The following is a 14900-nucleotide window of genomic DNA, read 5'->3' on the forward strand; positions in this document are numbered from 1 at the left end:
AGGTGATGGGGGACTTCATTTTGCAAAGAACACAGCGACGCCTCCATGCTGTGCCCTTTTTGGCCCTGAGGCACATCCATGCCTGCAGAAATACATTTGGGCAGATGAACACCACTTGTGGCAGGAGCTGGATGAACCAGCTTCAGTGGGGGATGGACACCTTGGCACTGGGGGCTCCCATTCGGAGTCAGTGTCACTGTGTAAGAAAATGTTCAGTTAGAATAGTTTCACATATGAGCCCTGTATCAACAGGTATAATAATCAGATATATATAGAGTACAGGGAACATAAGGTTGAATATATTATTATAGACCTGCTAGATCTACTGTCTCATTTATATTATGACATTTCAGCAAGATCTACTGTCTCTATTATATTATGACAGACCAGCTAGATCTACTCTTTATTATATTACAACAGACCAGCTGTATCTACTGTCTCCATTTCACTTTGGCCATTGTTGTGGGCCTGCCCTCCCCTCAACAGCCTCAAATAGGCTATTTCATTTCACAAATAATATTTTATATTATTAATTTCAAACAACGGCATTGGCATGAGAAAAACTTACCAGTCCAAAACGATGTCCTCTCTGTTCAAAAAATATTCCTCCATTTGGGAATCGCTAAATTAATCGTCCTCCAACAATCTCTGTCTCATTTTCCCGATCAATTTCTTCTAAAATTGTGTGTACATCTAGACTTAGATTTAGCTTTCCCTGACTTACTGATTGATATATAAACAGCTGAAGATGCGCTTTACAAAAACAACACTGTGCGTAACATGCTTTGCTCCTTCCGGTATGAAATTTCAATGGCGAATGACCCTCTTTACGACACAAGTTGGTCTTCCAACACATAAACATTACATATTGCCGTTTACCTCAGCTCATTGGCTATCTACCCAGCTAGATTTCAAAACGATCAGTGGTCATTGGGTTAAAATACAGCCAATCAACGAAACAACGGTCATATCATTGGTGCACAATGATGTCATTACTTGTTGTCGGTTTCTTTCAGTCAATACGTCCCGCGAAATGACCCATCTTTTTGGTTGTGTTACAAACAAACCAGTTGATTACAATGACAGATTTGTACCTTGTCAGCTCAGGGATTCGATCTATCAATCTTTCAGTTACTGGCCCAACGCTCTAACCACTAGTCTACCTGCCGCCCCGTAATGTTGCTGCTACCGTCTCTTATGACCAAAAAGAGCTTCTGGACATCAGAACAGCGATTACTCACCTCGAATTGGACAAAGAGTTTTTCTTTAATATGTCGGATGGGGAGGATATACTACAAACACCCAAACAGGCCCTGATCCACGTAATTTGCTCAAGAAGGAAACAAAGATTTTGCGGAAAGAAATCAGGGTGCCTTGTGAGGATCAGGCGACGAGTGGCTAATCTGCCTTTGCCATCCGTCCTGCTAGCTAACGTTCAATCGCTAGAAAATAAATGGGACGAACTGAAAGCATGTATGTTCTACCAACGGGACATTAAAAACTGTAATATCTTATGTTTCACTGAGTTGTGGCTGAACAACGACATTAATAACATACAGCGGGCGGGTTATACACCCTATCGGCAGGATAGAACAGCAGCCTCTGGTAAGACACGGGGCGGGGGCCGATGCATATATTTAAACGGCAGCTGGTGCACGATATCTAAAGAAGTCTCAAGGTTTTGCTCACCTGAGGAAGAGTATCTCATGATAAGCTGTAGACCACACTATCTACCTAGAGAGTTTCTGTATTTTCCGTAGTTGTCTACATACCACCACAAACCGATGCTGGCACTAAAACTGCACTCAGTCAGCTGTCTACCACCATAAGAAAACAGGAAAATGCTCATCCAGAGGTGACGCTCCTAGTTGCCGGGGGACTTTAATGCAGGGAAACTTGAATCAGTTTTACCTAATTTTTATCAGCATGTTAAATGTGCAACCAGAGGGAAAAAAAACTCTAGACCACCTATACTCCACGCACAGAGACGCTTACAAAGCTCTCCCTCGCCCTCAATTTGGCAAATCTGACCATAATTCTATCCTCCTGATTCCTGCTTACAAGCTCAAATTTAAGCAGGAAGCACCAGTGACTCGGTCTATAAAAAAGTGGTAAGATGAAGCAGATGCTAAACTACAGGACTGTTTTGCTAGCATAGACTGGAATATGTTCCGGGATTCTTCCGATGGCATTGACTAGTACACCACATCAGTCATTGGCTTTATCAATAAGTGCATCGAGGACGTCGTCCCCATAGCGACTGTACGTACATACCCAAACCAGAAGCCATGGATTACGGGCAACATTCGCACTGAGCTAAAGGGTAGCGCTGCCGCTTTCAAGGAGTGGGACTCTAACCCGGAAGCTTACAAGAAATCCCGCTCTGCCCTCCGACGGACCATCAAACAGACAAAGCGTCAATACAGGACTAAGATTGAATCGTACTACACCGGCTCCGACACTCGTCGGATGTGGCAGGGCTTGCAAACTATTACAGACTACAAAGGGAAGCACAGCTACGAGCTGCCCAGTGACACAAGCCTACCACACAAGCTAAATAACTTTGCTCGCTTCGAGGCAAGTAACACTGAAACATGCATGAAAGCATCAGCTGTTCCAGACGACTGTGTGATCACGCTCTCCGCAGCCCATGTGAGTAAGACCTTTAAACAGGTCAACAAGGCCACAGGGCCAGACGGATTACCAGGACGTGTACTCCGAGCATGCGCTGACCAACTGGCAAGTGTCTTCACTGACATTTTCAACCTCTCCCTGTCTGAGTCTGGAATACCAACATGTTTCAAGCAGACCACCATAGTCCCTGTGCCCAAAAACACGAAGGTAACCTGCTTAAATGAATACCGACCTATAGCACTCACGCCTCTAGCCATGAAATTCTTTGAAAGGCTGGTCATGGCTCACATCTACACCATTATCCCAGAAACCCTAGACCAACTCCAATTTGCATACCGCACCAACAAATCCACAGACGATGCAATCTTTATTGCACTCTACACTGCCCTTTCACCCCTAAACACCTCCCTCTGCAACTGGATCCTGGACTTCCTGACGAACTGCCCCCAGGTGGTAAGGGTAGATAACAACACATCCGCACAGGGGTGCGTGCTCAGTCCGCTCCTGTACTCCCTGTTCACTCATGACTGCACGGCCAGGCACGACTCCAACACCATCATTAAGTTTGCCGATGACACAACAGCCTGATCACCGACAACAATCCTCCTTTCGGGAGGAGGTCAGAGACCTGAGCGTGGGGTGCAAGCATAACAACCTCTCCCTCAAAGTGATCAAGACCAAGGAGATGATAGTGGACTACAGGAAAAGGAGGACCGAGCACGCCCCCATTCTCATCGACAGGGCTGTAGTGGAGCAGGTTGAGAGCTTCAAGTTCCTTGGCGTCCACATCACCAACAAACTAACATGGTCCAAGCATACCAAGACAGTCATGAAGAGGGCACGACAAAACCTATTCCGCCTCAGGAGACTGAAAAGATTTGGCATGGGTCCTCAGATCCTCAAAAGTTTTTAAAGCTGCACCATCAAGAGCATCCTGACGGGTTGCTTCACTGCCTGGTATGGCAACTGCTCTGCCTCCAACTGCAAGGCACTACAGAAGGTAGTGCGTAGGACCCAGTACATCACCGAGGCCAAGCTTCCTGCCATCCAGGACCTCTATACTAGGCGGTGTCAGTGGAACGTCCTAAAAATTGTCAAAGACTCCAGCCACCCTAGTCATAGACTGTTCTCTCTGCTACAGCACGGCAAGCTGTACTGGAGCGCCAAGTCTAGGTCCAAGAGGCTTATAAACAGCTTCTACCCCCAAGCCATAAGACTCCTGAACAGCTAATCAAATGGCTACCCAGACTCATTGCCTCCCCCACTTCTACGCTGCTGCTACTCTATGTTATTATCTATGCATAGTCACTTTAATAACTCTACCTACATGTACATAATTACCTCGACACAGGTGCCTCCACACATTGACTCTGTACCGGTACCCCCTGTATATAGCCCCGCTATTGTTATTTTCTGCTGCTCTTTATTTATTTGTTATTCTTATCTCTTACTTTAAAAAAAAAGTACTTTCTTAAAACTGCTTTGTTGGTTAGGGTCTTGTAAGTAAACATTTCACTGTAAGGTCTACTACACCTGTTGTATTCGCGCATGTGATAAATCAAATTTTATTTGAATAAACAATCGGACAGACACGAGACAACAAGACCGACATGAGACAATAGAACAGACCACACAGAAATGAGGAAAGAAATTTGACACACTGAGACCTGAGACAAGACATTGAGATACACACACACCCCACTTCCAAAGGGTGACAATGAGTTCCCACGCTGCCTGTTGTTACCACGCTATGGTGGGGGGAACCCATAAGGAGAAATCACATTCACTGATCTGTGGCCCCCCAGCCCGCGTGGCCCCTCTCGGGGGCTGAGTGTTTCCCCTGGGGCCAGGGCTCTGGTTCTGTGGTCCCTCTGGCCCTGCTTTGCTGTGCTGCAACCCACAATGTGCTAGCAATTACAGGCCGCTAATTACACCATTTATCATAAATAACTGGCTTTTAGAGAGGGCTCAGAGCTCATGGCTCAGAGCTCATGGCTCAGAGCTCATGGCTCAGAGCAGCCCTCCACTCCTGGGTAGGGTAGGGGCAGGGCCAGGGAGACAGCAGCCCTCCACTCCTGGGTAGGGTAGGGGCAGGGCCAGGGTGACAGCAGCCCTCCACTCCTGGGTAGGGTAGGGGCAGGGCCAGGGAGACCGCAGCCCTCCACTCCTGGGTAGGGTAGGGGCAGGGCCAGGGAGACAGCAGCCCTCCACTCCTGGGTAGGGTAGGGGCAGGGCCAGGGCCAGGGAGACAGCAGCCCTGCACTCTTGGGTAGGGTAGGGACAGGGCCAGGGAGACAGCAGGCCTCCACTCCTGGGTAGGATAGGGGCAGGGCCAGGGAGACCGCAGCCCTCCACCCCTGGGTAGGGTAGGGGCAGGGCCAGGGAGACAGCAGCCCTCCACTCCTGGGTAGGGTAGGGGCAGGGCCAGGGCCAGGGAGACAGCAGCCCTGCACTCTTGGGTAGGGTAGGGACAGGGCCAGGGAGACAGCAGGCCTCCACTCCTGGGTAGGGTAGGGGCAGGGCCAGGGAGACAGCAGGCCTGGTGTTAGCCATTTGGCCCTGGATTATTCCACAACATTATTCTATTTTCAACATAATGTGAAGAGTTTTTTAAAGATGTGTTTTGTACAGTATTTGGTGTTGAATATGATGTGTGCTCTGCTCTATACAGATCAGACTCATTCTGCACCGGACCAGGGAGTCACCATAGAATGTCCCCACGAGAATGTCCCCACGAGAATGTCCCCTCTCCTGTCAGGTGTGTGTTACCTTGGCAAAGCGGCAAAGGCGCAGTGCGTCCTCCCAGCGAAAGGAGGCGCTGTACTCATGCAGCACAGTGGTGTAGGTAAGCTGCTGTACACCAACGAGCCGTCACCTGGGTCCCCACATAGTTCAGGATGTGGGCCGCACGGCTGAACTCACTGTGGAGGGGGAAAGACCGACAGATATAAAAATACATTCTGTACACACAGCCACTCAGCCGAAGGGCAGCCACTCAGGAATCTCTTTTAAAACAGCTTTACCACAACATGAAAACATTTCAGATGAAGCAGTACCTTTTATTTCCGATAATGGGGAACTGATTTCTCTGTGTGTGTTTGTGTGTGTGTATGTGTGTGTGTGTGTGTGTGTGTGTGTGTGTGTGTGTGTGTGTGTGTGTGCACATGTTACCTGGCGTCTTTCATGTAGAGTGTTTTAGCCAGCAGGTCCAGTGAAGACCGCACCGGGATAGTGCCACACAGTGAACTGTGTGTCCTGAATACCACACAGGATGTTAGCGGAGTCATTCTAGGACATGGTGTGGACCTATTGAGCAGGATAGAGACAGACAACACACTCTTATTGACTACACTCAGAATAACCTACTATAAGCTCTACCACATGGTGTGTAGACCATAGTGCATGTGGGTTATGGTTAGAAAGATCTATCTGGTAGGCTTTAGGTGCTTAACAACACAAAGCAGTTTGAAATCTATCTCCCCCTCCCTTTCTCTCTTTCCCTCTCTCCTACCTATCTTGCAGATGTTGTGTTCTCTGTTGATGCGATGCACAGCGGTCAGGTACAGGTCACGGTTCTTGTCTATGACTGCGATCTTCCTCTCGCTGTACGGGCCACAGCTATCTCCACCACCTCCATCTGGAAAACACACACACACACACACACACACACACACACACACACACTGAAATGGGAGGCAGAAAGTTGTGTGAGAGAGGCCTGGTTCACATAAGCAGGGCAAACTGAACCACCAGTGTCAAACCCCACCAGTCCCCATAACACATACACTTACAATAGTGTCTTTTGATACACATCTCTTCTCAACACATGATCACCCAAATCACAGGCCCCCTCCTCTCCTCCTCCACACTCTCTAGTCCCCAGTACAGCCCTGAGTACACAGGAGGACTAGGAGGGAACAATTGAGCCCAGATCAGAGGGAAGAGACTCAACTCAGAGGGAAGAGGTGGAGGAAAGGGGAGACAAGAGGGAGAAATGGGGGAGGCAAGAGAGTGGAAGGGGGTGCCAGCAGTCTGACCCCACAGCTCCTGGCCCATACTCCCCAACAGGGGTGTATATGCGTGTGTGTGACTGTGTGTGTGTGCGTGTGTTTCAGAGCCAGCTGGCTCCAGTGCAGTGCTCCTCTGTCTTGGAGCTGTGGAGTGCTGGCAGAGACAGTAACTACTGATCCTGGCCACTGCTCCTCCTTTTCTCTCTCTCTAATTCACTCCCTCTATCTTAATCCCTTTCAGTCTTGTTCTTCCTCCATAACCCTCCCCCTTTCTCTGCATCTCTTTCTCACACACATGCACTCACTCCAATTTCCACACAGGCTGTATGTCTCCCTCTTAACTATGAAGTTTCTTCTTTCCCCTCAACACCATTAATTCTTCTCTGTCTTCTCTCCATGGCTCCCTGACCTTTTCACCCTGGCCTGTTGGGTGCACTCGAACCCATAGCTACCCTGAGGCACAGATCTAGGATCAGCTTACCCTCCCCCAATCCTAACAGGTTGCTCAATGTAACAGTATGGATTAAGACGTAGGCACGTGGAGATATGCACAGTCTTCTCATGTCAGTGTGTGCACACTAACAGGAGTGTGTAATGTGTGCTGTGACTGACTGTTGGTGTGTGTTGGTTGGTGAATCACCCAGCTTGTCAGTCAGGGGCTTCCCTTCACCCAGGGCTTTCCCCGTCAGGGCACCAAACAGAGAGATGACTGGAGGAAAAGAAGAGAGGAGAGGACGGAGGACAGAGCGAGCAGGATAATGATGGCAAATGGTCATTGTTCCAGTCCTGCTAAAGTCATTTCTCCTGCGTTTTATCTCCTGGTGAAGTGTAATCCTCTTGTTGACAAAGTGCTCCTGATGTTTCAATGTGTTTAACGGCTGTAAATGTCATTGAGTAAAAAAGCCTAAGGCAAATCTCGCCCTGCTCTGTGGACAACAAAGTTTAGTATTGTAGTAGTGAAGGGACAGCTCGGCTGGCCTTCCACTCACCCTTCTCATCGCTCTTGTCCCGGATGGCGATGGTGGCGTTGCTAAGGGAGACTGACTGGGCATTGAGGATGTCCGTTCTCATGCCGGGGAATCTGGGCGTGGAGATGAGACGGCCCTCGTAGGAGAACACATAGACCCCCGTCCCATCCACCAACAGGAAGTGTCTGAGACAGAGAGGAGCCAAAACAAAGAGGAGAAAGGGAAGGATAGAGAGATAAAGATGGGGGGTGATAGAAAGCAGGGTTAGGGACAGAGAGATGGAGAAGAGAATGAGTGAGAGAAAGGAGGGCGCAACAAAGAGGAGAGTGGGAGTGGTAGAAAGGAGAAGAGAGTAACAAACTGCAAGATGGAGCCAAGATATTACAAACATCTCACCAAATAAATAAGAGGGAGTCTGTTAATTTGATTGATATATTCATTCAGTGTATTTGTCAGGGGTCTATCAAGTTAATTTCCATCTACTGTCTCGTTCTCAATCAAATTTCATAACAGAGCGAAGAGGGGATGCCAGAAATCTAAATAGTTTATATTTCATAGGCAACTTGATGAACAAACACTGAGGAGAAATGGAGCATTAGGGTCATTCCATGTCATTTCTGCAAGCCATGACACCCACCATCTCAGATTCTTCTGATGTCTTTTCTGTATTTGGAAACAGAAAATATTAGCATTCCTGCAACATTATTTAGTTTAAATATAATTTAAGCTAATTGATTGGACCCAAATTGGCCATTTTAATTTATAGGATTCATATAATATTCAATAAATATAGTACTTAACATCCAATTTGGACCAAACCCTTTTTTTAACATGGAGTAAGACATGAGGAATCCAAAGAAATGGTCAAAAGCCCCACAGACTCCACGCGCCAATCCCATCAACGACTATACAGTATCAGTTATCTGTGTCTGACAAGCAGCACGGAACTGTGACTCAGAGTATTGTTTCTTCATCCTATGTAATGTATTCTCAGTGAATTTGGTGACGTTTTTTTCTCTGTTCAGTGAAGTCAAAGGGGGGGTGAGTGTAACCGATGTGAAATGGGAAGCTAGTTAGCGGGGTGCGTGCTAATAGTGTTTCAATCGGTGAAGTCACTCGCTCTGAGACCTTGAAGTAGTTGTTCCCTTTGCTCTGTAAGGACGATGGGTAACGATGCTTGGTGGGAGGTTGTTGATGTGTGCTGAGGAGAGGGTCCCTGGTTTGAGTCTAGGTAGGGGCGAGGAGAGGGACGGAAGCTTTATTGTTACACTTAACCTGTAAGCAGTCTATGGACAAGGTATGACAGCAACCCATGAAAGCATATTAGGTTTTGTTTACCTGTTTCAAATGCTAACTTTTAGCATTAGTGGCATGAATCCAAAATAAGTCAATGGCATCTATATTAGCATTTTTGAGCTTCATTTCCAAATCATCTATAGGTAACATCATTGAGTTACACAATCCATTTTTTTTAACATTAGGATGATTTGGATTGCTGTCAATATATAATTTTGTAAATTCAACATCTAGTGGTCAGAACCTGGTAATATCAGGATGTAGGATGATGGGACTTAACAATTTCAATGACTAATTTCTCTGAACAAGGAAAAAAACAATTTCATACTCACTGGGAATACATTACATAGGATGAACACATTACATAGGATGAACACATTACATAGGATGAATACATTACATAGGATGAACACATTACATAGGATGAATACATTACATAGGATGAACACATTACATAGGATGAACGCATTACATAGGATGAACACATTACATAGGATGAATACATTACATAGGATGAACACATTACATAGGATGAATACATTACATAGGATGAACACATTACATAGGATGAACACATTACATAGGATGAACACATTACATAGGATGAATACATGAATACATTATATAGGATGAACACATTACATAGGATGAACACATTACATAGGATGAACACATTACATAGGATGAATACATTACATAGGATGAACACATGAACACATTACATAGGATGAACACATTACATAGGATGAAAACATTATATAGGATGAATACATGAACACATTACATAGGATTAACACATTACATAGGATGAATACATTACATAGGATGAACACATTACATAGGATGAATAAATTACATAGGATAAACACATGAACACATTACATAGGATGAACACATTACATAGGATGAACACATTACATAGGATGAATACATTACATAGGATGAAAACATTACATAGGGTGAATACATGAACACATTACATAGGATGAATACATGAACACATTACATAGGATTAACACATTACATAGGCTGAACACATTACATAGGATGAATACATTACATAGGATGAACACATTACATAGGTTGAACACATGAATACATTACATAGGATGAACACATGAATACATTCCATAGGATGAACACATTACATAGGATGAACACATTACATAGGATGAATACATGAACACATTACATAGGATGAAAATATTACATAGGATGAACACATGAATACATTACATAGGATGAACACATGAGCACATTACATAGGATGAACACATTACATAGGATGAATACATTACATAGGATGAACACATTACATAGGATGAACACATGAATACATTACATAGGATGAATACATTACATAGGATGAACACATTACATAGGATGAATACATGAACACATTACATAGGATGAATACATTACATAGGTTGATTACATTACATAGGATGAACACATGAATACATTATATAGGATGAACCCATTACATAGTGGGAATACATTACATAGGATGAGCACATTACATAGGATGAACACATTACATAGGATGAACACATTACATAGGTTGAACACATGAATACATTACATAGGATGAACACATGAATACATTCCATAGGATGAACACATTACATAGGATGAACACATTACATAGGATGAATACATGAACACATTACATAGGATGAACACATTACATAGGATGAACACATTACATAGGATGAACACATTACATAGGATGAATAAATTACATAGGGTGAATACATTACATAGGATGAACACATGAATACATTATATAGGATGAACACATTACATAGTGGGAATACATTACATAGGATGAGCACATTACATAGGATGAACACATTACATAGGATGAACACATTACATTGGATGAACACATGAACACATTACATAGGATGAACACATTACATAGGATGAACACATTACATAGGATGAACACATTACATAGGATGAATAAATTACATAGGGTGAATACATTACATAGGATGAACACATGAATACATTATATAGGATGAACACATTACATAGTGGGAATACATTACATAGGATGAGCACATTACATAGGATGAACACATTACATAGGATGAACACATTACATTGGATGAACACATGAACACATTACATAGGATGAACACATTACATAGGATGAACACATTACATAGGATGAACACATTACATAGGATGAATACATTACATAGGATGAACACATTACATAGGTTGAACACATGAACACATTACATAGGAAGAACACATTACATTGGATGAACACATTACATAGGATGAACACATTACATTGGATGAACACATGAACACATTACATAGGATGAACACATTACATAGTGTGAATACATTACATAGGATGAATACATTACATAGGATGAATACATTACATCGGATGAACACATTACATAGGATGAATACATTACATAGGATGAACACATTACATAGGATGAATACATTACATAGGATGAACACATTACATAGGATGAATACATTACATAGGATGAACACATGAATACATTACATAGGATGAATACATTACATAGGATGAACACATTACATAGGTTGAACACATGAACACATTACATAGGATGAACACATTACATAGTGTGAATACATTACATAGGATGAATACATTACATAGGATGAACACATTACATAGGATGAACACATTACATAGGATGAATACATTACATAGGATGAATACATTACATCGGATGAACACATTACGTAGGATGAATACATTACATAGGATGAACACATTACATAGGATGAACACATGAATACATTACATAGGATGAATACATTACATAGGATGAACACATTACATAGGATGAATACATGAACACATTACATAGGATGAATACATTACATAGGTTGATTACATTACATAGGATGAACACATGAATACATTATATAGGATGAACCCATTACATAGTGGGAATACATTACATAGGATGAGCACATTACATAGGATGAACACATTACATAGGATGAACACATTACATTGGATGAACACATGAACACATTACATAGGATGAACACATTACATAGGATGAACACATTACATAGGATGAACACATTACATAGGATGAATAAATTACATAGGGTGAATACATTACATAGGATGAACACATGAATACATTATATAGGATGAACACATTACATAGTGGGAATACATTACATAGGATGAGCACATTACATAGGATGAACACATTACATAGGATGAACACATTACATTGGATGAACACATGAACACATTACATAGGATGAACACATTACATAGGATGAACACATTACATAGGATGAATACATTACATAGGATGAACACATTACATAGGTTGAACACATGAACACATTACATAGGAAGAACACATTACATTGGATGAACACATTACATAGGATGAAGACATTACATTGGATGAACACATGAACACATTACATAGGATGAACACATTACATAGTGTGAATACATTACATAGGATGAATACATTACATAGGATGAATACATTACATCGGATGGACACATTACATAGGAAGAATACATTACATAGGATGAACACATTACATAGGATGAATACATTACATAGGATGAACACATTACATAGGATGAATACATTACATAGGATGAATACATTACATAGGATGAACACATTACATAGGTTGAACACATGAACACATTACATAGGATGAACACATTACATAGTGTGAATACATTACATAGGATGAACACATTACATAGGATGAACACATTACATAGGATGAACACATTACATAGTGTGAATACATTACATAGGATGAATACATTACATAGGATGAACACATTACATAGGATGAACACATTACATAGGATGAATACATTACATAGGATGAATACATTACATCGGATGAACACATTACATAGGATGAATACATTACATAGGATGAACACAATACATAGGATGAACACATTACATAGGATGAACACATTACATAGTGGGAATACATTACATAGGATGAACACATTACATAGGATGAACACATTACATAGGATGAATACATTTGATAGGATGAACACATTACATAGGATGAATACATTACATATAATGAATACATTACATAGGATGAATACATTACATAGGATTAATACATTACATAGGATGAACACATTACATAGGATGAATACATTACATAGGATGAACACATTACATAGGATGAACACATTACATAGGATGAATACATTACATAGGATGAACACATTACATAGGATGAACACATTACATAGGATGAATACATTTCATATAATGAAAACATTACATAGGATGAATACATTACATAGGATGAATACATTACATATAATGAATACATTACATAAGATGAATACATTACATATGATGAATACATTACATAGGATGAACACATTACATAGGATGAATACATTACATAGGATGAATACATTACATAGGATGAACACATTACATAGGATGAACACATTACATATAATGAATACATTACATAGGATGAATACATTACATATGATGAATACATTACATAGGATGAACACATTACATAGGATGAATACATTACATAGGGTGAATACATTACATAGGATGAACACATTAAATAGGATGAATACATGAACACATTACATAGGATGATTACATTACATAGGATGAACACATGAATACATTACATAGGATAAACACATTACATAGGATGAACACATTACATAGGATGAACACATTACATAGGATGAACACATGAATACATTACATAGGATGAACACATTACATAGGATGAATAAATTACATAGGGTGAATACATTACATAGGATGAACACATGAATACATTATATAGGATGAACACATTACATAGTGGGAATACATTACATAGGATTAGCACATTACATAGGATGAACACATTACATAGGATGAACACATTACATTGGATGAACACATGAACACATTACATAGGATGAACACATTACATAGGATGAACACATTACATAGGATGAACACATTACATTGGATGAACACATGAACACATTACATAGGATGAACACATTACATAGGATGAACACATTACATAGGATGAATACATTACATAGGATGAATACATTACATAGGATGAACACATTACATAGGTTGAACACATGAACACATTACATAGGAAGAACACATTACATTGGATGAACACATTACATAGGATGAACACATTACATTGGATGAACACATGAACACATTACATAGGATGAACACATTACATAGTGTGAATACATTACATAGGATGAATACATTACATAGGATGAATACATTACATCGGATGAACACATTACATAGGATGAATACATTACATAGGATGAACACATTACATAGGATGAATACATTACATAGGATGAACACATTACATAGGATGAATACATTACATAGGATGAACACATGAATACATTACATAGGATGAATACATTACATAGGATGAACACATTACATAGGTTGAACACATGAACACATTACATAGGATGAACACATTACATAGTGTGAATACATTACATAGGATGAATACATTACATAGGATGAACACATTACATAGGATGAACACATTACATAGGATGAATACATTACATAGGATGAATACATTACATCGGATGAACACATTACATAGGATGAATACATTACATAGGATGAACACATTACATAGGATGAACACATTACATAGGATGAACACATTACATATAATGAATACATTACATAGGATGAATACATTACATAGGATGAATACATTACATAGGATGAATACATTACATAGGATGAATACATTACATAGGATGAACACATTACATAGGATGAACACATTACATAGTGGGAATACATTACATAGGATGAGCACATTAAATAGGATGAATACATTACATAGGATGAATACATTACATATAATGAATACATTACATAGGATGAATACATTACATAGGATGAATACATTACATAGGATGCATACATTACAT

At 41.1% G+C, this 14900-nt stretch overlaps 1 protein-coding gene across 1 annotated transcript in view; it reads right to left on the reverse strand.

Moving 5' to 3' along the window:
- Nucleotides 1-14900, reverse strand: part of LOC110503790 (intraflagellar transport protein 80 homolog) — a 77569-nt gene that overhangs the window by 17535 nt on the left and 45134 nt on the right. The window contains 9 exon segments of the mRNA XM_036961068.2: nt 5404-5471; nt 5474-5512; nt 5515-5555; nt 5806-5844; nt 5846-5923; nt 5925-5940; nt 6146-6271; nt 7285-7353; nt 7634-7797. Coding sequence (XP_036816963.2) covers nt 5404-5471; nt 5474-5512; nt 5515-5555; nt 5806-5844; nt 5846-5923; nt 5925-5940; nt 6146-6271; nt 7285-7353; nt 7634-7797 — 640 coding nt within the window.

This window comes from Oncorhynchus mykiss, chromosome 24, assembly GCF_057628025.1.
Source record: "Oncorhynchus mykiss isolate SJ-2025 chromosome 24, ASM5762802v1, whole genome shotgun sequence".
Classification (NCBI taxonomy): Eukaryota; Metazoa; Chordata; class Actinopteri; order Salmoniformes; family Salmonidae; genus Oncorhynchus; species Oncorhynchus mykiss.